Below are 21511 nucleotides of genomic sequence, written 5' to 3'. Positions count from 1 at the left end.
GGGACATCAAGCAGAATATCTGGCGGCACCTGAACAATCCCGGGAGGGGAACAATGTGGATATAGACTACCGATGGGTAACCGAGGAGCTCCGGGAACTGTCACCATTCATCTGCATGTACAGCAGTACCGAGAAATGTTTTGGATCGGTGATCCTGATTTTGCCATTTTTATGTTCATATGTGTGCTGTATATTTTTCACAATGACACTACGAATTAGATCATTGTTCACAACTGCAATCATTTTACAGCTTTTCTTAATGGCATTTTCTGATAATTTATTTGACTTCTGCAAAAATGAAATGAAATTAAAATTAAAAACTCACAACAAAAGTAGAAAGAGTTATTCTCTTGTTCAGAGCATGTCAGTAAACCCTTTCAACATATAAGATTTAACAAAACAAAAGTGATAATATAACACCAGTGTTTATTTTCTTCATATTTCTCATATAGAGAACGCGTTAATGTTCTAACAAAAGCGTTCTTCAAAAGCTGCTATGAGTCCGTTAGAGTCATTTGCCATATGGAGATAGGGCTGTGTGTGGTGCACGGTTTCCCACCCAGCACCAGCAGCAGATCAGGCAGATGCGCGGCATCATCTTCATCCTCCTCCTCCTCCTCGTCCAGCGGGTTAGCTCCTCTGCAGACCCACTGTTTCCTAAAAGCCTTGTTTTCAAAAGTCAAACAGTTTCCAATCTGCTGGGCATCTTTCCCCATTACGCCCTCTTTGCTGTTGAATAGTTGGGAAGATTGTGTGAGAGTTTTGCTACCGTAGCATCTGTCCGGGCTGAACGTCTCCAGCTCTATAGCTCCCTCTGATCCTAGAAAGGTGAGTGGGGCAGGGAAGCACTTGTTCTTGAAGAGCCTTAGTTTCCCCTCCAGTAGCCTGGGTTGTGCTGAGCTGGAGCAGGGGCTGCTGGTTTTGGACTTGTAGCTGGGACCCAGCCCAACGCAGCAGTGGTGGATCTTCCCTGGGGGGTTGGAGCCAGGGAGCGTGGCAACCTGCTCCCAGGTCTGAGTGCTGAAGTGGTACCTCCACAGGTAGTGCTGTGGAGAGTTCTGGCTCTCACCTCCCCCATAAAGAAGCATACTGTCCTGGTAGGCCACGGCTGAGTGGCCCATCAGTCTGGAGGGACCGGCCCTGAGGGAAACAAGCAGAGAGTAGGTGGTGTGAAACTGAACACTTACAAAAAAAATACAATACTGCTCTGCTTTCAGAGAGCCCTAAGCAAATTAAATGAGTCTGAAATTAACTTTTTTAATCTATTTGTTTTGTATTTCTAAATGATAATCAATTTGAATACATTTTAAGAAAGAAAAATTCAAAAGTCTGAAAAGTAAAATTCTCTGATTCCAGCTTGTTAAAGCTGTAGTGTGTAACTTTTTGATTGATTTGATTTTGTGCGCTTGCGACTTACAATGACGTACAAAGATACATAACATCTACAAGTGTATGCACTACAGGATTTACCCTGTTATACTTTATCGACAGGAGTAGATAGGTCAAATAGCAAACAGTCGGCCACAAATAGTCTATAAACAAAGCATCAGGCTTTTTGAGATTTCACATGAACAACGGTTAAAGTTACTCAGGCTATTGAAGAATACCATAATTCCTCCGTTCAATTAGACCTTAGCGATGCACCTCAAGCTTCCATCCTTAACAAACAGCCATGTATACGGGCTCTTCCAGTCTCTCCACTACTGGTTGTTCACATTTAACGGGAGAGAAAGGAGCAAGAGGGGTTAGGATCATCTTCAGCCAGAGAGGACATTATATCTTCAGCTTCTTCTTGCGTTGTCACCCAACAGGGCTTGCAGCAGGTGAATTAGTCGTGCTATTAACGTCATCGCTACACAATTTCTTAGTAAAACCAAAATGAATTAAACTGCCTTGTTTTCTTTTTGCCATAGCTATATGATGTTTACTGCAGAATGGATTTCAAGGACTTTCCGTGCCGATTAATGGCCTCCACCGTTTATATTTTTTCTATGAATCTCTGAGTTAACATGTAAGCTACTAAACATGAGTTGAATTTGCACCGCAGCGCCGCCACGCCTTGATGCTCATAACAAGAATAGCATGTATAGTTATCTTTATTGATGTGAATTAGGTTCAAATTGCCGACATGCATGAATGATATTTTTGCAGTTTTACACATAATAATCCACGATGATCACATTACACAAAACTGAAATTGCACGTCAAAATGACACATTGTCAATATTTTTAGAGACCCCCCAAAATTTCCCAAATCACGTTTTCAGGGGAGCACATGTCTTATTAAGGGGAGCTGAGCTCCCCCGTAGTTCGCACCCTGCATTCAAGCCATTGCCAAATGAGTTGCAACAAAGCTAATTAAGACTATCAGCTCCACACAACTCTCTCTGGATTTCTCAGTAGGACTATGTTCAGAAGATTGTGGCGTCCGGTGACTTTCCCGTGCAGAAACTTGAATGAACATAATGACGTCTTCTGAAGAGTCCATCATGTTTTTTAATCCTCCGTGTCCTCCTTGGCCACCTAAATGTCTGCGCAGCGCTCTTGATACTCAGAACAGGCATTAGAGGCAACAGAAACATCGCTGCTGTCACGCTAGTATACACTAATAACACGTTACACAGCAGGTGACGTTAGCCTACCGTTAGCTACAGTTATGACTGGATTAAACACGGTAAAAGTGTGTCTGTATTTCACTGTAGAGGATTCCAACAGCGGGACGTACAACAGTCTGCTGCTAAAGCTATGAGCTAAAAGACACAAACTAGCACTATGGTCACTAGCAGATCGATCCAAATATCGATAATATCGATACAAACGTTGGTATTGATATTGATCAATACCAGTGTAATGAGATGGATACTTTAGTTTTAGTTTGTCTCCATTATGCACTGCTGCGGTTATATAAAAGAGGCGACCTGGCTGACTGTGTCTGCGTCAGTCTGCCTTTGAGAAAATGAAAGCTCAGATGGGCCAATCAGGAATCTTCTCCTTATGAGGTCATAAGGGGAAAGGTTAACTCCCCTTTCTCTGCTTTGCCCGCCCATTTATTTGGCCCACCCATGAGAGAGAGACATCATGGCTTGCAAACAAGCAAAGTATGGCAGTTGGTCAAGACCACACCCCCACCCTCCACCTTGCCCCCCCCTCTCTCCTCCTCAATAGCATTTAAAGCTACAGAAACAGAAATGGCACATCCTAAGGAAAGCTCATTGTGGGACTGGCTCTAGTGTCTGTAATTCTGCACCAAGGCTGAATTTTGGGAAAGAGACTTCAGATACAGTATTAGGAGACCATTAAGACCTATATAAAAGAGACTTCAGATACAGTATTAGGGGACCACTAAGGTCTATATAAAAGAGACTTCAGAAAGAGGGGACCACTAAGGTCTATATAAAAGAGACTTCAGATACAGTATTAGGGGACCACCAAGGTCTATATAAAAAGGATACTATTACCAAAGGCCTATATAAAAGAGACTTCAGATACAGTATTAGGGGACCACTAAGGTCTATATAAAAGAGACTTCAGATACAGTATTAGGGGACCACCAAGGTCTATATAAAAGAGACTTCAGATACAGTATTAGGGGACCACTAAGGTCTATATAAAAGAGACTTCAGATACAGTATTAGGGGACCACTAAGGTCTATATAAAAGAGACCAGATACAGTATTAGGGGACCACTAAGGTCTATATAAAAGAGACTTCAGATACAGTATTAGGGGACCACCAAGGTCTATATAAAAGAGACTTCAGATACAGTATTAGGGGACCACCAAGGTCTATATAAAAGAGACTTCAGATACAGTATTAGGGGACCACTAAGGCCTATATAAAAGAGACTTCAGATACAGATTAGGGGACCAGTATATAAAAGAGATCAGTAAAACCACCAAGGTCTATATAAAAGAGACTTCAGATACAGTATTAGGGGACCACTAAGGTCTATATAAAAGCATCCAAAAAGCAGCATTTAAACTGATAAACCTCGTGGTGCATTCAAAGTTATTGTAAAATACCCTTTTCTCATCTGTTTTTTTCTTCTTTTAACAGCATTTTACTGGTGAAAGAAGTAGTTATTGTTAAAAGGTATTATTACATCTTTAATAATCATTTAAATTCCCCCCATTTTTGTGCTGATCCAAAAATGGATCCGATCCGTGACTCAAAACTTTGATCCGATCTGTGAGTTTTGTGATCTGTTGCACTCCTATTTGAGAGGGATGGGAAATTATATGGCAAGCCATTATCTCATTGTTTCATTATAAAAATGTGTGGTATAGTTAGATAAGAAATGAATTGCTCCAAATATAGGCAGTTTAAAACATGGCCGGCAACCACTTTAACAAGTTGGCGTTGAGCCCTGCCCTGCCCTGTGTGTGTGTGTGTGTGTGTGTGTTGCCCTTCACACTGCACCTTAAAACTCTGTATCACAGATTAGAGATAACTTTTAAATAGGGCTGTCAGCATTAATCACGTTGTGATTAAGGGCCGAGCATAACGCATTCATTTTTTTTTTAATCGCATTAATCGCATGCCGCCATTTATTAATTTATTTTCACTTCACTGGGCTTCACGTCGTGCCTAACAGGCTACTATTTTGACCCTTTGCCGCACCTTTACTTATCATCAAGCTGCCATATACTTCCGCCTAACACATCCTACTGGTGCAGGCTGCAGGCATGATGGAGACATGCAGCAGCAACACAATTCTGAATGGAGCTTTTTATTTTCCAAAACTCCCAGACGGCTCGTAGACAAGTCGGAAGCCATAGGCACATTGTGTAAAGCTGAATTAAGTTATCACCGAAGCACGTCAAGCTTGAGCTACCACCTACGAGCTAAACATAGTCCAGTTAACGTGACTCAGGTTGATGCTAGTGGGCTCAGGCAAAGCACTATTTTGGAGAGTGCTACTCGCCGACCTGTTGTTGAAACCAAAGTACAAACACTGTCTCATCAACCGGTGATCACTGGACGTCAGTGAGTCATCAAAATTATTTAGAAGTTACTGCACACTATATTGACTCTGGTAAGTAGGGTTGGGTACCGAAATGTGCCGACCTAAACGGTAGTAACAAGACCGAATAAGAACGAAAATTTCGGTGCCTCATTTCGGTGCCTGACTTTACACTACACCTGACAGCAGGTAACGTTAGCCTACCTTTAGCTAGCAGCTGGATTAAACAGGGTTAGAATGCTGACAGCTAACGTTAAACAGTGTAACGTGTGACTGGATTTCACTGTAGAGGATTCCAACAGCGGGACCTAACAGTCTGCTCGGCAGCGCAGCAGCTGCCGTTGTCGGAATTAAACAACACAGACGGTGCGTTCACTTAAAACAGGTAGCCTCGTGGGGCAAGTTTTACAATTACTGTGAAAGTAATTGTAAAATACCATTTTCCAATCTGGTGGTTGTTTTTGTCGTTCAACAGCAATTTACTGGTGAAATAAGTTATTGATATAGTTATTACATTATTATTATTATTATTAAATCTTTAATTTTGACAATATGGCCTTAACAATAAACAAGTTCCTGACTGTTGTTTAGTACCCTTCTTTTTTTCTTTTTTCTTCTTTTGTTTACAGTAAATAAATAAACTAATACAAATTTTAAAGTCAAGTTCATAAAGTAACTTTCTTTGCATTCATTTGATTCCCAATCAAGATACCCTGGTAATAATCGCTTTCCATTAATAATATGTACTTAAAAACAGTTCTAAAATGCAAAATAATAGAATTTTAATCGTGATAAAACATGCAATTAATCGCGATTAACTATAGAAATTCGATTAATCGCAATAAAAAAAATATATCCAAATTGAATGGACACAAGGTCTCTCTGCCCTCTTAAAGCATTTCTATTCTCATATTAAAAGAGTCAGTTTACTAAGTCGTTATGAAACAAAATTACTTTGTCTTGTGATAAAGGTTTGGTAATTATAATAAACAGAGTGGAAGGAGGAACCATCATCATCTTTTGCAATGTCTGTATACTGTATAATAACTGTAATAACTATAATAACTAATACTGTATTTACAGTCCCTCCAGAAAAACGCGATTATGCGATCGCATAATTCAATGCATAATCAGCCGCATTTTTTCAAATACGCCACACTTTTGCCGCATAAATTGCAGATTTCCGCGCAAAATATGCGGGGCTTGCATGATTTCATAATCCCCGTATTTTTGTTGCAAAAAAGTCACATATCTTAGCAGAAAGTTGAAAAATGTTGCGTTTACTTCACACAAGAGCAGCCATTTTCCCCTGTTGCCATAGGAACGTTATGAAGTGACGTAATTACGTGATGTGTACTTCATCGAAAAGCAGGGTGTTGGAGGTTGAATTTGACATGTACTTTCAGTCTCAGTTGGTATCAGAAAGCTATCTTAATATCTGATGTCTACTCAAATTTCTTTGTTTAAGTGCTCCTGCTGTCTATATTATTAACGATTTTTGAAAGTCTGTCTCTTTTGTATCTTTTATTTCCCTCTATTTAGACTATTACTTTTATTTTTACTTTCATATTATATTATTTGTATATATTTTTGTATCTTATTTGTTTACGTATTGCAATGACTGAATATCTGTAAACAATTTTTTGAAATAAAGTTTTTAAAAAAAAGCAGGGTGTTGGGGAATCACTTTTTTTTTCTCTTTTTCATCAAACTGCAGTGTTTGCAAGTTCCCGCAATTTTTGCAAGTTCCCGCAATTTCATCGCATAAAATTGCATAAATATTCTGCATATTCCATCGCATTTTTTAAGAAAACATGCCGCATAATCAAGGATTTTTGCCCGTATCAATCACAAAAAAACTCTGCGTTTTTCTGGAAGGACTGTATTTAGCTGTGGAGCTGAGGCAACACCGAAAAGGACAAACTGAGAGATGAAATCACTTCTCACTTGTTTTTGAGGGAACTCCACATGTTGCTGGTGGAATTCCATTTCCAGAAGTCCCTCTGCTCCCGTAAGCCTTTCAGGCCCCCGAACAGGTACATGCAGCTGTGGCTGCCCACCGCTGAGTGGCTGTGTCTGGGGCCGGGGCCTAATGGGCCCTGCTGCTGGGAACCATTCAGCTGCGACCAAGCCATGGAATCTGTCACACACACACAAAATGCAAACATTTCAATTTTAATGACTTTACACAATTGCGACATATAAACATGTTCTTCAACACTTTCCTATGTACAGATTGTGTAACCATGACACTGAATCATTATCTCGCATATTTTGGTACTGTTCTGGACCAAAGTTGAAACATGACTAAAATATTATATTACAAAAGCTGAACTAGACATGCAGTACTAATGGGTGATTTAAAATGTTTAAATGTGGTGGGGAGCAGGATCATCATTCATTTTTAACACGCAGGCACGCGCACACACACACACACACACACAGTATACCGTGTGTACAGTGTGTCTACAGTTACTGTAATGTTCAAAGTGTAAGTCATAGGCTATGTTCATACTTGGCGTCTTTTGTTAAACTGCCAAGGTCGTTTGAAATCATAATCCTATGAAGTAAACCGTGGTTTCCAAAAAATCCTAATCGTTTTTTTTTCTGCAGCTCTGAGAGTCTTTTGAAGTTGAAAAAAGTTAAACTTTTCTGAAAAGAAAAAAACGCCCTATGTCAAGCACTTTTTGGACAAGCGGAGTAGCCAGACCTGTCGTTTTCATAACAACAAGAAAAAATGGAGTCGGAGCACAGCAGTTATTTGTTTTGTTTTTATCTAACGTTTGTAGCACCGCTCTCTCTCTCTCTCTCTCTCGCTCTCTCTTCTTTCTCTAGCTTGCTCCACCACTTTGTTTTATCTAACGTTAGCACCCCTCCAGATAACGCTCTAAGATACTGTAGCAGTAGTTGTTGTTATAGCAACAAACAACGCTCTCGGCTGCTTGGAACCAAAGCGCTGCCAGGTTTTTTTTTTTTTTTTTTTTTTACAAAAGCGCCCTAGTCAGCTTTTTCTTGTCAAAAAGGATGCCAAGTGTGAACATGGCCATAACATGTTATCAAGATATTAAACAGTCAGCTTCTGTATTTGTCACCTGCTGTGTGCAGACAACTTAGTCTGGTATATTCACACTAAATTAAAACTAACTACTTCAAATAAGGCTTGATACAAGGTAAAACATTTTGCAGGGGAGGTGAGAAGCCAGGAAAAGGCTTATAAAGATACCGCCTTTCTGAGAAAGACTAGTTACACTAAGCAGCGGTGAAAAAAACAAAAAACAATATAACTGGGTGTAAATGTACAAAAGGGATGAATTACAATAATATCTTAAAAGTCTTAACTGATTACTTTATGTTTTTTCTCAGCAAAATGCTTTGACAATTCAAAAAGGCACTTCTACTTGATGATACACTGACTAATAAAATAAATCCCATCTTTGTTCTATGTCTGTCTTGTCATTAGTAGAAGTGGTCTGATACCTGCCATAGTCTCAGAAAACTAAGAAGTAGTATTTAGCTCAAACTAGGGATGCAACTAACCATTATTTTAATTTTTGATTAATCTGAGGATAATTTTCTCAATTAATCGATTAGTTGTTAGATCTCTAAAAAGTCAGAAAATGGTAAGAAAAAATAAATGGATGGATCAGTGTTTTTTTTTTTTAACAAAATGACTAAAAAATAATTGGATTTAATAGGTGACAACTAATCAATTAATTGATTAGTTTTGCAGATCTAGTTCCAACATCAACAAATTAAAAAATGGAGAGAGGCTGCATGTGTTTTTGTGTGGATTGGTCTCTTTTGCTTCTATGTTTCTACATAATGTTTCTACTAACTCTTTATGCTGCAAATGGCTGATAACATGAATAATACAATATGTACAAAAAAGAACAATACACTGGGTGCATCCATGAGCAACTTTAAACTCACCAAAATCCAAACTCCAAAAGTCCTGCGAGGATCCTTTGATGTCCACTAACCCTCCATACACCAGCATGGCAGAGCCGAGCACCACAGCACTGTGTCCTTTTCTGTTGGTTGGCATTCGACTCTAAACACACAAACACACACAAGAACATCTATACGAGTCGGCAGGCTATTTGCAAAAAAAAAAAACAGGACTCTATTATCACTAGCAAGTTGAAACTTCCCTCAGGCTCAACATGGAACATAGTCTCAGTGACTAATGTGAACAAAAATCATTGAAATTGGTCCAGTATTGAGTGAGAATGCTGTAACCGGCAGCAGTGAACCAGGCTGCAATGTAACCCTATAGGGAAAATATGCATCGTCAATTTTCCATCCACTAAAAAATGGCGTTTTTTGCCACCAACAGGCTCTGATTAATAGAGATAGACCTTATTGTTAAAGAGTAAAATCCTTTTTTTTCTCCATGACATGAAACAGCTCTGAAATCTCCATTGCCAAACCTACCACACTCAATAATCAGGACTTTTAGCAGTTTTTGATTGATTAGATCTTTTTCTGTCGACTTTGAATGAAGTGTCTTTAACAATGATAAAAAATACTGTTTATAGATTTATTAATGGAGTCTGGTGGGTTTGGTGATTTGGGATTTCGGGGCTGTCTCATGTTAAACTAAAATGAGCTTACTCTTTAACTAAAAGGGCTATCTCTGTAGGGATCCTTTCCATAATGTTGTCAGACACTTATATATAATAATAGCCTGTCAGTGGTAAAAACAGCAGTTTGGCTGAAATACCCATTAACGTTGCATTGCAGTTTGTTTGGTCTCACTTAATACTGGATCAATTTCAAAGATCGTTGTTCCCATCAGTCCCTTAGACACAAAAGCATGGGAAAATCTGGTCTAGGTTGAACAACCCCTGAAAGTATCCTTTAATGTTTCTATATTTCTCTTTCAGAGGTTTCATGGAGGCACCAGAATTTCAGATCTGATGTCAGCGTGGATTTGGGGGTTCTCGGTGTGCAGACTGCAGGCCATGCTGTGTTCAAGACAACTGGGAGCTGAGAAGTCTCTGATTTGCATGTTGAGAACAAATCCACTTGGATTTACCTCCAAACTTAAAATTCCTTTTCAGAAACTCTGGATGTCCTCAGAGCTCAAGTTTCTCTTTGTGTCCTATATGACAGCCAATGCCTGCAGATAAATGCACATCTACCACTATGAAATCAAACACATTTTCCCTGCAATGATGTACGTGTTTTAGTGATATTTCTAAGTCATGCATTGAGCAGTTAAAGTTCTTTGTCATACAAATGTGACGTTTTTGAAGACAAACATAAAAGCACTAATTAATATTGTGACGTCTTTCTTTCTGATGTTTGAGTTTTAGCCTTGACAGTTATCACTGCTGATGATAACAAGACTTTTGTTGTCTCTGCTACTGATTCCTGCTGAAATGCAAAACATGCTAATTTCCTGGAAAAAACCTACTAAAACCGTTTTGCTTTCGTTCACCAACTAACTTCAGTACAGTACATACCCTGATGTGAAAAGTTTTTTACGAGTACACGTGCAAAACATGTCATCCGTTTCTCTTTTTTGTTGTTAAAATGTTTTGTTTTATCGATTTAAAACAGGATCTAATCTTTTACAGGTGTTGTCAGGAAGAACACTGACACAGAAACTTGGCACAGGGAGACCAGAGTGGCTTGATATCATCTGGAACTACTTCAAATGATTTTCATATGAAATTGTGTATTCTGTACCTGAGGGGAGCTGGTCTTTCCCTGGCAAGGCACCCACTTCTGCTTCGCTGAAACACACGCAACAAAGGAATATGAAAATAACGTAGAGCTCATGTGATAGTAAGGAGCTACAGATGTTGACAGATGAGTTAATGTCATACAGCAGTGCATTTAGGCTTAGATTCTTTGGTACCAGCGGCCAGATTATTTCTCTGTTTTATAACTCAGTGATTCAGATTGTCATACTGTACTGCAGCACAGCCTGGCTCAGCATTTAGCAATCTGCTATACCTTAAACAAAATTATACAATCAACTCAAAGTTTGCGCTAAGATCATTGGTCAACCTGTTGCACACTCCTTTCAAACAATCCACAAGAAGTGCATGCTTAGACTAGCTGACAGCATGTCTTCTGACTCGCGCATGTTTAAAACTAGGAACACCAACTTCTGCTTACTTACAGGCGATTTAGAGTCCCTTCGTTTAGATACAACAGGCTTAGGAACTCTTTTACACATCAGTCTATCCTGATGCTAAACAAAAATCAGTTTGCTGCACATTAAGATCAAGATTAAGACTTTTTTTTTTTTTACTTCTTGATTGAACAGTTAACTTAACATATAATTTGGGACATATCCTTTTTGTTCAAACATTTAAAAAATTGTATTTCCAGAATAATGTAAGGTCTGGCAAACTTTTTACCGGTTTCACCTACAGTTAAGAACTATATTTTCACTGGGGCACGGAGGCGGGGGACTGGAGTCGACATGCAACAACAAGTTCTTTTTTGTCAAGCCTGAGCATTTGTAGACAAGAGCCGATGTTAAGTTGTATCGTGCATGCACCTCCACAGTGAGACTCACCGATGTCAAATACCCAGAGGGGACATCTCTGCTCGGTGTACGCAGAATCCAGCATGCCTCCAAACACGTACAGGAAGCCCTGAAAAGGTCAGAGCCGTTAAACGTGTTCCCGGCACACTGACACACCAATCTGTGAGATGTTAGCAGAGACAGAAGCTTTCATATGCTTTTTCAGGGTTCAAATTCAAGACTTTTTTGAGACCATTATGAATAAAGTTTTAGACCTTTATCACAACTAAGCCCTGAATTCAGTGTTTTATAAGTATATAAGCCAAGAATAAAATCAGTTTTATATCTGTGGTACAATCCGTAAGAGACTCGCACCAAAAACACGAAAGCTGATTGGCTGCAATATAAGGGCGTTTTCACACATACAGTACCTTATTTGGTCCGGACTTTCTGACTTTTTTGATCCGAACCAAAATTACAGGTGTGAAAACTCCCCGAGGACCACGGTCCGGATCAAAAGACCAAATTTTGGTCCGATCAAAAGAGGTGGTCTCGGTCTGGACCAAACTGAACCATGGTCCGGTTCGTTTATAAAATTTTTTTTTTTTCATAACATATCATTTTTTGGATGGTTCGGACTTTCGGACCAAATACAGGAAGCTCTGGCAGACTCTCCTTGTGTTACAAGACCGGGGAAGCTCCTTTAAGGAATAGCTCGGTGCTTAGTGAGAGAGAGAGAGTGACGGTGAATGCGCTCAGAGCAGACAGCTGTCAGCTATCAGAGCTGAGAATACATCAGCAGTTTATTTGTTAAGTGGTAGTAAATGTAGGCTACAGTGTATGTTTCCGTTTGTCTCTGAATAAATGCTGTCTTGCTTCTCAACATCATAACAAAACAAAAAGAGGCGCGGCAGTATGGGAGAGCAGCAGTCAGTTGAAAAACCTTGGTCCGGACCTTGGTTCGGACTTTAATATGTGAAAACGCCCTAAGTTGCAAGTTGGTCTCATTTGTAATCATAATACAGCGAAATTATATTTGGACAAGCGAAAGAAAGAAAGACAACACCATGGAATTAAAAACAAATTAACATAGTGAGGTAGTGTTGCATAAACGTAGGAAAAATAAAACCTGTTTAAAATAATTTAAAACCTAAAACTTTTTAAGGCCTGATATTTAAGACTTTTTAAGACTTTTTGAGACCCCGCGGAAACCCTGTTTTTATGCCATTTAAAGTTCAAAAGTGTGTACCTCATGAGCCATCATAGAATGTCCCTCCAGTTCTTCTGGTGCAGCGTCACTGGTGCAGTTTAACTCGGTCCACTCGTCACAAACTTAAATGTTGCACAGAATTACATGTTTGATTTTAGCCGGGGGTCATGCAACACAGCTCACCTTTGTTTTCTTTTTTCTTTTCTGTCTTTTAGAAGACCTTATCATACAGGGCAGTTTTATATATCATGCATCATATGAAATATTGTAATAATAAAAAAAAAACTAATATACTAAACTAAACTAATACTAATAATAATGACAAGATTATATTGTGATTACTATGGAAGCCTATAGGGGACTTAATTAACCCTTTGAGAACGGACCTCTGGCCCGCGGCCACTAGAGGTCCGTGAGGGAGGTTGTTGTCTAGCGTTGGCAACCAAGTATTTCCCAGTAATGGCTGCGGGAGAACGTTGTTTATATGATCACGTATAAAACAATGTCAAATGAAAACCATAACAGCTAGGGATTTAAAGGTTCACCGATACAAATCGGTATCTGGGTGCACTATCACAGATATGTCTACATCGAAACACAGAGCCTTGCATCGGTCTAATTTAGACTCTAAATGGACCAAGATTAGGTCGATGGCCAGGTTCTCACGTTACAAATTGGTTGACTGAAGCTTTTCTATCAGTCCAACGAAGCTGCTGCGGTGTGCACAATGCTGCTGAAAGACATGGGTGTGTGTTTATGTGAGACCAAAATGCCACACCACATGTTTTTGGAGTTAGTGGTGAAAGTGGCTGAGAGGAATAAATAGTGGATATTGTGAATTCTACTGTATGACTTATTTTGAGTCATCCATCCATGTGTGTGTGTAATCGCTGAATTTCTATAGTTAATCGCGATTAATCGCATGTTTTGTCACATGATTAAAATTAGATTATTTTGCATTTCAGAACTGTTTTTAAGTACATATTAACAATGGAAAGTGATAGGTTTGGTATGTGTGCATGCAGATGTTTGAATGTATGTTATCTATTCTAAGGACTTTCTAGAGACCAGTCAGTTTAAGATGATATGGTCTCACAGTAAAACCTAGCTTAGAATGGGCACAAGTGTCACACAGAGGAATTGGAGCCAGGAATGTGAGAATCTATTAGGAGCATCGGCCATAAAAGGTGTAGTTTGAGAGTAAAACTTGTGTGCTGAAATAGATGTCTCATGCTGTGTAAGCACAAAAAGAGTTTAAAAGGTATTCATTCTGATGTACATGTTGTTCATCCTTGGGCAGACGTGTCTGTATGCTCATGGTTGTCCCAGTGTCATGAAAGTTTGTTCACTGTTTGAATAAAGCTACACTTGATTTGTAATCATCGGACTGGTCGTCATCTTTAAGGTCTCCCAACATCATTTCGGAGTCATCACCCGATATCATTTGGCGTCACGAACAGGGTATCTTGATTGGGAATCAAATGAATGCAAAGAAAGTTACTTTATGAACTTGACTTTAAGATTTTTATTTGTTTAAGAAAAAAAAAAAAAAAAAAGAAGGGTACTAAACAACAGTCAGCAACTTGTTTATTGTTAAGGCCATGGTCAAAATTAAAGATTTAATAATAATGTAATACCTATAACAATAACTTATTTCACCAGTAAATTGCTATTGAACGACAAAAACAACCACCAGATGGGAAAAGGGTATTTTAAAATTACTGTGAATGCACCACGAAGCTACCTGTTTTAAGTGAACGCACCGTCTGTGTTGTTTAATTCCGACAACGGCAGCTGCTGTGCTGCCGAGCAGACTGTTAGGTCCCGCTGTTGGAGTCCTCTACAGTGAAATCCAGTCACACGTTACACTGTTTAACGTTAGCAGTCAGCATTTTAACCTTGTTTAATCCAGCTGCTAGCTAAAGGTAGGCTAACGTTACCTGCTGTCGGGTGTAGTGTAAAGTCAGGCACCAAAATGAGGCACCTTGTGTTAACTTAGGCAGTGTCAAGAAATATGTTGTAGTCTGTAGTTCAAATGACATTATAGTGAAAATGAAAATTTCACAATAGCATTATAATTTTCCACAAATTCCACATTTTAATTAAATCCCCTACAGGCTTCCATAGATTTCCACAAATCCTTAGTTTTGTCATGTGGTAGTAAAAGCCCTACTTGTACAATGTTTGTTTAGCCCTTACCCACACTGTACCTCCAGAAGTCCCTCAGAGAGCTGCTGTCTCTCCCTCCCAGGATGTAGACATGTCCACCGTAGCTGCAGCAGGCGTGTTTGTAGCGGTCACATGGGGCCTGGCTGCCCTGGAGGAGCCGGGTCCACAGGCAAGGACTACTGTGACTCATAGCTGGCATCGTCCGCTCTCACTGGACCATTTTCTTAAAATATCGATCACATAGAAAGTACATTAGTTTGGGGTTATTAGTCTAATTGTAAAAGTTGGGAAAAGTAGTGTCTATTGTATATTCCATATACCATATATTCAGTGGAGATGTGAAATAATAAAACCAAAGCACAGCCTGTCTGTCTGCTCCTCCAAAACAAGCTGTGGCTGAAATCCACCATGTATACCAGCAAACAACTTCCAGGGCAAACCCTGCTTCAGCACTCTATAAAAAACCATCCCGCTGAGAAAATTACCGTCAGGTGCCTTGCGAGTCGACGTTATGGATCTCAGAACAGGAATAGAAGAAAACGATGATCTGTTATTCCAGCTGCTGTAGCCTCCTACAATGAAGGCTGCCATATGGCATGGCAAGCCATTGTGTGTCACATACAGTATAGGACAGTGTTACCTGTTATGGTTGTAGAGAGCTTGGCTCCTATAATTGGTGTTCAGCCGGGACTGCTATAGACCCATAGGCCCTGGTGTGAGGGGAGAAACACACTGCCATAGAAGACTGTGAAGCGTGGCTCGGGGGGAGAAGCTCTCTAGTGGCAAATGTTCTAATGCAGTTGGCTCCCTTTAACCACACAGTCATCATTATTCATTTTCGGGTTGTATTTCAAAACACTTTTGAGCCAACATTAATATTGCGGCATATAAACTTAGAAACTAATCCAAACGTCGCAGCAGGCTAAGACATATGGGTTTACACTGAAGACGCGTCACGCTGAACCATTGCACTTGATGGGATGTCTTTATTGATCCATTTCACAAGCTTAGCAAGAAACAGCACTTACTTGAATTGATGCATTTTAATAAGCTGTGCAAAGATACCTCAGACGGTGCAGTAACAGAAGATGACAATGGTGACGGTCAACAGAAGGTTTCTCCACGTGCTCACCCTGCAGCCATCATCCCAACACCTGGCGAACCCCTCCACGTGAACACACACACACACTAATACAGTCACCACACCCCCCGGTGACACCCACAGTAACCAACAACGTCACTAAGCGCGTGCACATACACAACAGCGCAAAAAAGAGGAAAGATCATAAAAGACTAATCAAACCCAATGTATGGCTCCTACAACTAAGACTAATCTTAACTACAGTGGATGTTCTAAATTAAGTGAAATAATGATGTGACATTATTAGTTGTGGATACAATGTTCCTGAAGAGAAGTTAATATCACTGGTTGTGCATCACTCAAAATGTCACTTTCTGTTTTTCACTTCAGTGTTTAAGTATTGAGAGAAACTAAAAAGAAGAAGAATTACAAACTAGATCACACAGAAATAAATCACCCCATTTCTTCTTGGAAAAACATTAAATATATTAAAGACTGTGGATGTTATTTGATCTATGGCCCTGATGGGGCAGGAGTGCATGACGCAACACGTACACATTGTATTTTTTGGATTAATTATTTGATCTATAAAATGTGACTATGAAAATAGTAAAACATGCTGTTGATGTCATTAAACGCTTGTTCTGTCCAACCAACAGTCTACAACTCAAAGAGTTTCCGTTTGCTACTTTGTTACAACTAGGACAAACAGCAAGTCCTAACGTCTGAGAGGCTGGAAGCATCAAATGTTTGGTGCTTTTGCTTGATCAATGTCTTAAACAATCAATTGATTATTATATCAATAAAAAGTTTCTGGTTAATTTTCTCTCAATCGACTGATTAGTTAATCCACTGATTGTTGCAGCTGTAAAATATATAAAAAAAAAAAAAAAAACATCCCTTACTAAAACACAGTGATGAAAGACAGATGCTCTTTTGCTGCATTTGACTGCAAAAAAAAACACTCGACAGCCATTTTAATTCCAGAGCTGGCCTCCCTACGTGCACATGTTCCACCAAAACAAGTTCCTTCCCGAGGCAATTTTGCAGACGCACCGTTGCTGCGTTTGGTGCTAAGCCCCGCCCAAGAGGATTGTGATTGGTTTCAAGAAATGCCAATAAACCAGAGCACGTTTTTCTCCCATCCAGGAATGCTGTGTGGACTAGCCAGACCTTCCTCTGCAGCGCTGTGGTCTGGCAATGTAACACTAACAAGGACCTAAGTCTGGTTGGTTGACACAGTATTTTTACACACTGCAATATCTATGACTGAGGAGGTAAATTGAGCTTTTCCAGTATCACACGAGCCATAAGCTGCTGCAGAGTTCTCCCTGTCTCTTCACCTTGACAACATCGTGGCTCCTCTACTACATTTTATCAAACTGTCACATGAGCAAACTGTGCCCTGTCCAAACACCTGATTGTTACTTGTATAAAGAGCAATATGGTCAGTACAACTAACACTGAAAATATCCCTGAAAACTGTATAGCATTTTCTTTTATATACAAAAATAGCATGACTTCTGATTAATTGCATCATTCTGGGGGCTGTTAATTGTGTATAACAGACCGTTGCCATGTTTAGCAGACCAGTTAATTTATCAGTTGTGGCAAATAAAGTCAGAAACCATCACGGAAGATTTTAATATTTTTTGAGTGACCGAAATGTGTGATTGGTTGTTTTTTATTTAAGTCCTTAGTAAAGAAACAAAAAGGAGAAGAACACGGTGCAGAAGAAGCAAGAGAGGTTAAAAGACACAAAAAGCCAAATGACAGAGAAATTGAGAAAGTTGAAGAAGACAGACATACAGTAAACACTAAACAGCTCTGGCAGTGTCTAAAGACTGATTGATCCAGAAGGAAATGTCAACAGACTTTGACAGTAACCGGACAGAACACCTCAATCAGATCACCAGCGTCATGGTCGCGTGTACGGCAGACCCTTTAATCAATCCACACTCTTGTCTGTAAATACATTATAGAGTACATTTACCATTTGTCTGTGACTTTCTTGACTTGGAAAAATAGCCTATATGTTAATTTGACAAACATTATATGTATATTCAAACGGAATCAAAACATTATGTGTTTCCCTGTTCACTACTATACATATTTTTTTTACGAATTAAGGTTCCATAGGGTCCATCAAAAAGTGACGTCATTTGTCCTAGGAACAATGCCACTGTGGATATCTGACATGTTCTTTTTGACTAGGAAGATTTGACTTACGGATATCTGCAATAAATATTCTTTCTGTTCTGATGCTGTTAAAATGTTGTTGATTAAATCGTATTGTACACCTCTGTATACTGCCCACTTGTGGGTTAATTACAAGAAGGGAAGCATGAAAAGATTACAGGTAGTGTATAATGATGCTTTGTGAATACTACTTAAAAGGCCTAGATGGTGTAGTGCTAGTGAGATGTTTGTGTCTGCACAAGTTAATACACTTCACGCTGCAGTGAGAAATCTTGTGTTCTATGAATGAGATTATCTTGGTCATATCCAATATCAGAGTCAGTACTGTTTGTTGTCTCAGATATGGAGACACTGGCACAAATTATTTTTTATATAGAGTATAGATGATGTGTGTGTGTGTGTGTGTGTGTGTATATATATATATAAAAGAAATGTTATATTATGAAATTGTATTATATGCCTCTGGGATTATTCTTGTATTAAGTGTTGTACGGGTTGTGCTGTAATTTTTTTGGGGTCCTGAGTCCGTAATAAAGTTTTATTATTATTATTATTATTATTAGTAGTAGTAGTAGTAGTAGTATAGAGAGCCGAAGTCATGCCCTTCTACTTCCGGTCCATGGGACCTATCTTTCGAAAAAATATGAACAAGGGTCAATGGAGAGATAATAATTATTTTTTGATCCAGTTTGAATTGAGCCATGGATTACAAATATGATGTTTGTCAATTTAAAATATTATTTTTCAACCGAAAAAAGTCTCCGTTTAGCCTGTCAATAGGCTGTTGATACCAACCATACAGTCTATGGCTGTGTCTCAAACCGCACACTTCTGTCAGTATACTGCTAATGTACACTGACTACTTCCTGCCGTAGTGCCCACTTTGGATGGTTAGTGTTGTCCCAAACAGAACACTTATGTTAAAACACTTACCGGAAATGACGAGCGGTCGGCTCATCCCGCCACCTCTCAAAATCTGACGAAAATCTCTTAAACTGACCTTTGTTGATCTGAAATGAAGACAGATTCAGCAACTGCACGGCCTATTTCTCTCTTCAAATGTTTTCAGAAACACGTTTCGGTGAACTTTTTTCGTAAAATACGAGATCGTATTCTGAACGAGCCGCCATTATGCTCTGTTGTGAAATCCGGGAGAAGCCAGACCCATGTGACGCGTTCGTCCAATCAGCTGCCGGTCGACGTCCCTGGTCCCTCCCCTTTCCGCTGCGTAGTCAAGATGGCGCCCGTTTAGTGCGCGTAGTGTCCATCGTTCCACACTGAACTTTTTGACAATTTTTAGGGGGTCATCCGGGTACTTTCAGTGCACTGACTTTTTGCGTTATCTACACGATATACTTAAAACTAAGTGTTTGAAGTGTGCAAGTCGGCGGTTTGAGACACAGTCTATGATACCAACACACAGGCCAAAACACAAACAGACTTTCTGTCAGGGAACGGAAATTTCAAAAGGAGAAATTACTGGCTTTTAGAAAACATAGTATCTCCATTTAGCATGTTTCCTTAATATCTGATGACACATTGGGGTCATTTTTTGATTAAATACAGTAAAGTTTTACATATTGCACCTTTAAATGTTAAAACGGCTTGATACGCGAGCGTGACGCTAACGTGACGTAACGTTTGTGGTCGAGAGGCACAGCACTTTCGGTCAATGGCATCAGCAATGGCATAACAACCACCGAATGGAGGAATGCGGCCCGTTAATATACGGCTCAGTTTCCAGTGGAACACCAACCACGTAGCTATATTTAGGAGTTTACTTGATAACATCAAGTTATGACTTGGTAGTCACATCTGTCAGTGTCTCATTCTGACAAGTCAATGCGCGAACATGCCAACGTCAACGTTAATAACGGTAGAGTCGAAGGAGAGGAAATGAGGAGATGAACTTTTCTCGAGCTTCTTTGCAGATAGTTACGTTATTCGATGCCTATACGACACACCACAGCATATTTTTCAGTGGCAAAAACCTTTTATACTTATAAAATTGTGTGACAGGCATTTCATGTATGAAGAAATTGCTGTAAAGAATAAATCGTTACTTACGAGATGCTCCTCTTCGTCTGATTGTTGTCTCTCTGTAAACGGGCTTGTGCTGCATTCAGGGTCTTCAGTAAATTTTCAGTAAACTCTCACTTGGACAGTCCTGACAATGGTGATCACCCCGGCGACAGTGTTGATGAAGATAACGTTACACACCTTTGGCCATAAAGCTCATAATCAAAGTTTTTTTTACTTTTACTTCTAAAATTTAAGTATATTTATTATCAGAAAATTACTTTTGATACTTAAGTACAGTAAATATCAGATACTTTAAGACTTTTACTGAAGTAAATATTCTAAAAGGTGACTTTAACTTCTACCAAAGTCCTTTTCTGGTAAGATACTTGTACTTTTACTCAAGTATTGCTTTCAAGTACTTTATACAAGGCTGGTCACGACCACAGAGATAGTAGCATACGATCAACTATTTAGAACTTTAAGCTAATTTAGAAAAAACTACATTTAGTTAGTTTTAAGAGACTAAGAAATAATAGATATCAATGAATTTAACTAAAGTAGGCCGATATTTTGCAGATACTTCAAAAAGAAGCGTGTGTTGTTTTATTACTCTAAAAGGAAATTATATTCAAGGAAATGAATTCATTGTAGCCTGGCAGAGTCAACAGGTAGGGACTACACACAGTCAGTGTTGAATATTTGTGTTAAAGGCCCCGCTCACACTCAAACCGGTTTCCTACCCCGGATCTTTAGACCTCTCCTCACGATGACGGTGGCTGGAGCCATAGACCCAGGTTGCGTCTGAAATTCCATACTAACATTTTCTGGTACGTCGGAAACCTTAATATGAAACCAATAGTACATGCAAACACAGACACTACAGAGAATTGTGCATAAGTATCCCACAATGCAATGCATTAGTAACGACAAGGTTCATAAAACACAAGGGCCATTTGCATTCGCTAGAGCTATGGTCAGCAGGGGTTACCATGGTTACGTGTCTCCAACCGCCAAGGAGCCTCTCACAGTGTGATGTTGAAAATGAAAATCCGAAAAGATACACACTACTGTTTATTTACACAAAAGGATGTTGAACGATAGTAGCCTATGCATATTGAGTATGTACATAGTATGCCATTTTGGAATTATTTGAGGTCAACAAACAAGAACCAATCAGAACGCGTCCCACTTGTAACAACCCTGAATCAGAGGTTCAGAGAGACACACGTGTTTACACGAGCAAGGAATGTAGCCTAATTAGGCTAAATAAAACAGCTGGGTGGGTGAGACGTTAACAGATAGCGTTTAAAAAAGCATGACCTCTTTTAATAATGAGACAACTCAACTGACTCTTTTCTTAAACCGCTAAAATATTTATATAAT

General features: G+C 39.3%; 1 protein-coding gene across 4 annotated transcripts; it reads right to left on the bottom strand.

Annotated features, from left to right (window-relative positions):
- Window positions 1–260: 260 nt before the first annotated feature.
- On the bottom strand, window positions 261–20248 carry klhdc3l (kelch domain containing 3-like). Of its 4 annotated transcripts, XM_028592091.1 has the most exons (9): window positions 20174–20223; window positions 19107–19116; window positions 14857–15049; window positions 12697–12779; window positions 11499–11577; window positions 10658–10704; window positions 8894–9014; window positions 6911–7103; window positions 261–1140 (listed from the first exon to the last, which is right to left on the bottom strand). In XM_028592091.1, exons 3-9 carry the CDS (start codon window positions 15023–15025, stop codon window positions 495–497), a joined length of 1338 nt encoding a protein of 445 aa, XP_028447892.1. In that variant the 5' UTR covers window positions 15026–15049; window positions 19107–19116; window positions 20174–20223; the 3' UTR covers window positions 261–494. The 4 variants fall into 4 exon arrangements, with proteins under 4 accessions (XP_028447892.1, XP_028447891.1, XP_028447893.1 ...); XM_028592090.1 differs by lacking the exon at window positions 19107–19116 and having other exon boundaries at window positions 20174–20248; XM_028592092.1 differs by lacking the exons at window positions 19107–19116; window positions 20174–20223 and adding an exon at window positions 15312–18662.
- Between the last annotated feature and the right edge of the window lie 1263 nt (window positions 20249–21511).

The sequence above is a fragment of the Perca flavescens genome, chromosome 11 (assembly GCF_004354835.1).
Source record: "Perca flavescens isolate YP-PL-M2 chromosome 11, PFLA_1.0, whole genome shotgun sequence".
In the NCBI taxonomy this organism is placed as follows: Eukaryota; Metazoa; Chordata; class Actinopteri; order Perciformes; family Percidae; genus Perca; species Perca flavescens.
This window is presented reverse-complemented; position numbering and strand designations above follow the sequence as displayed.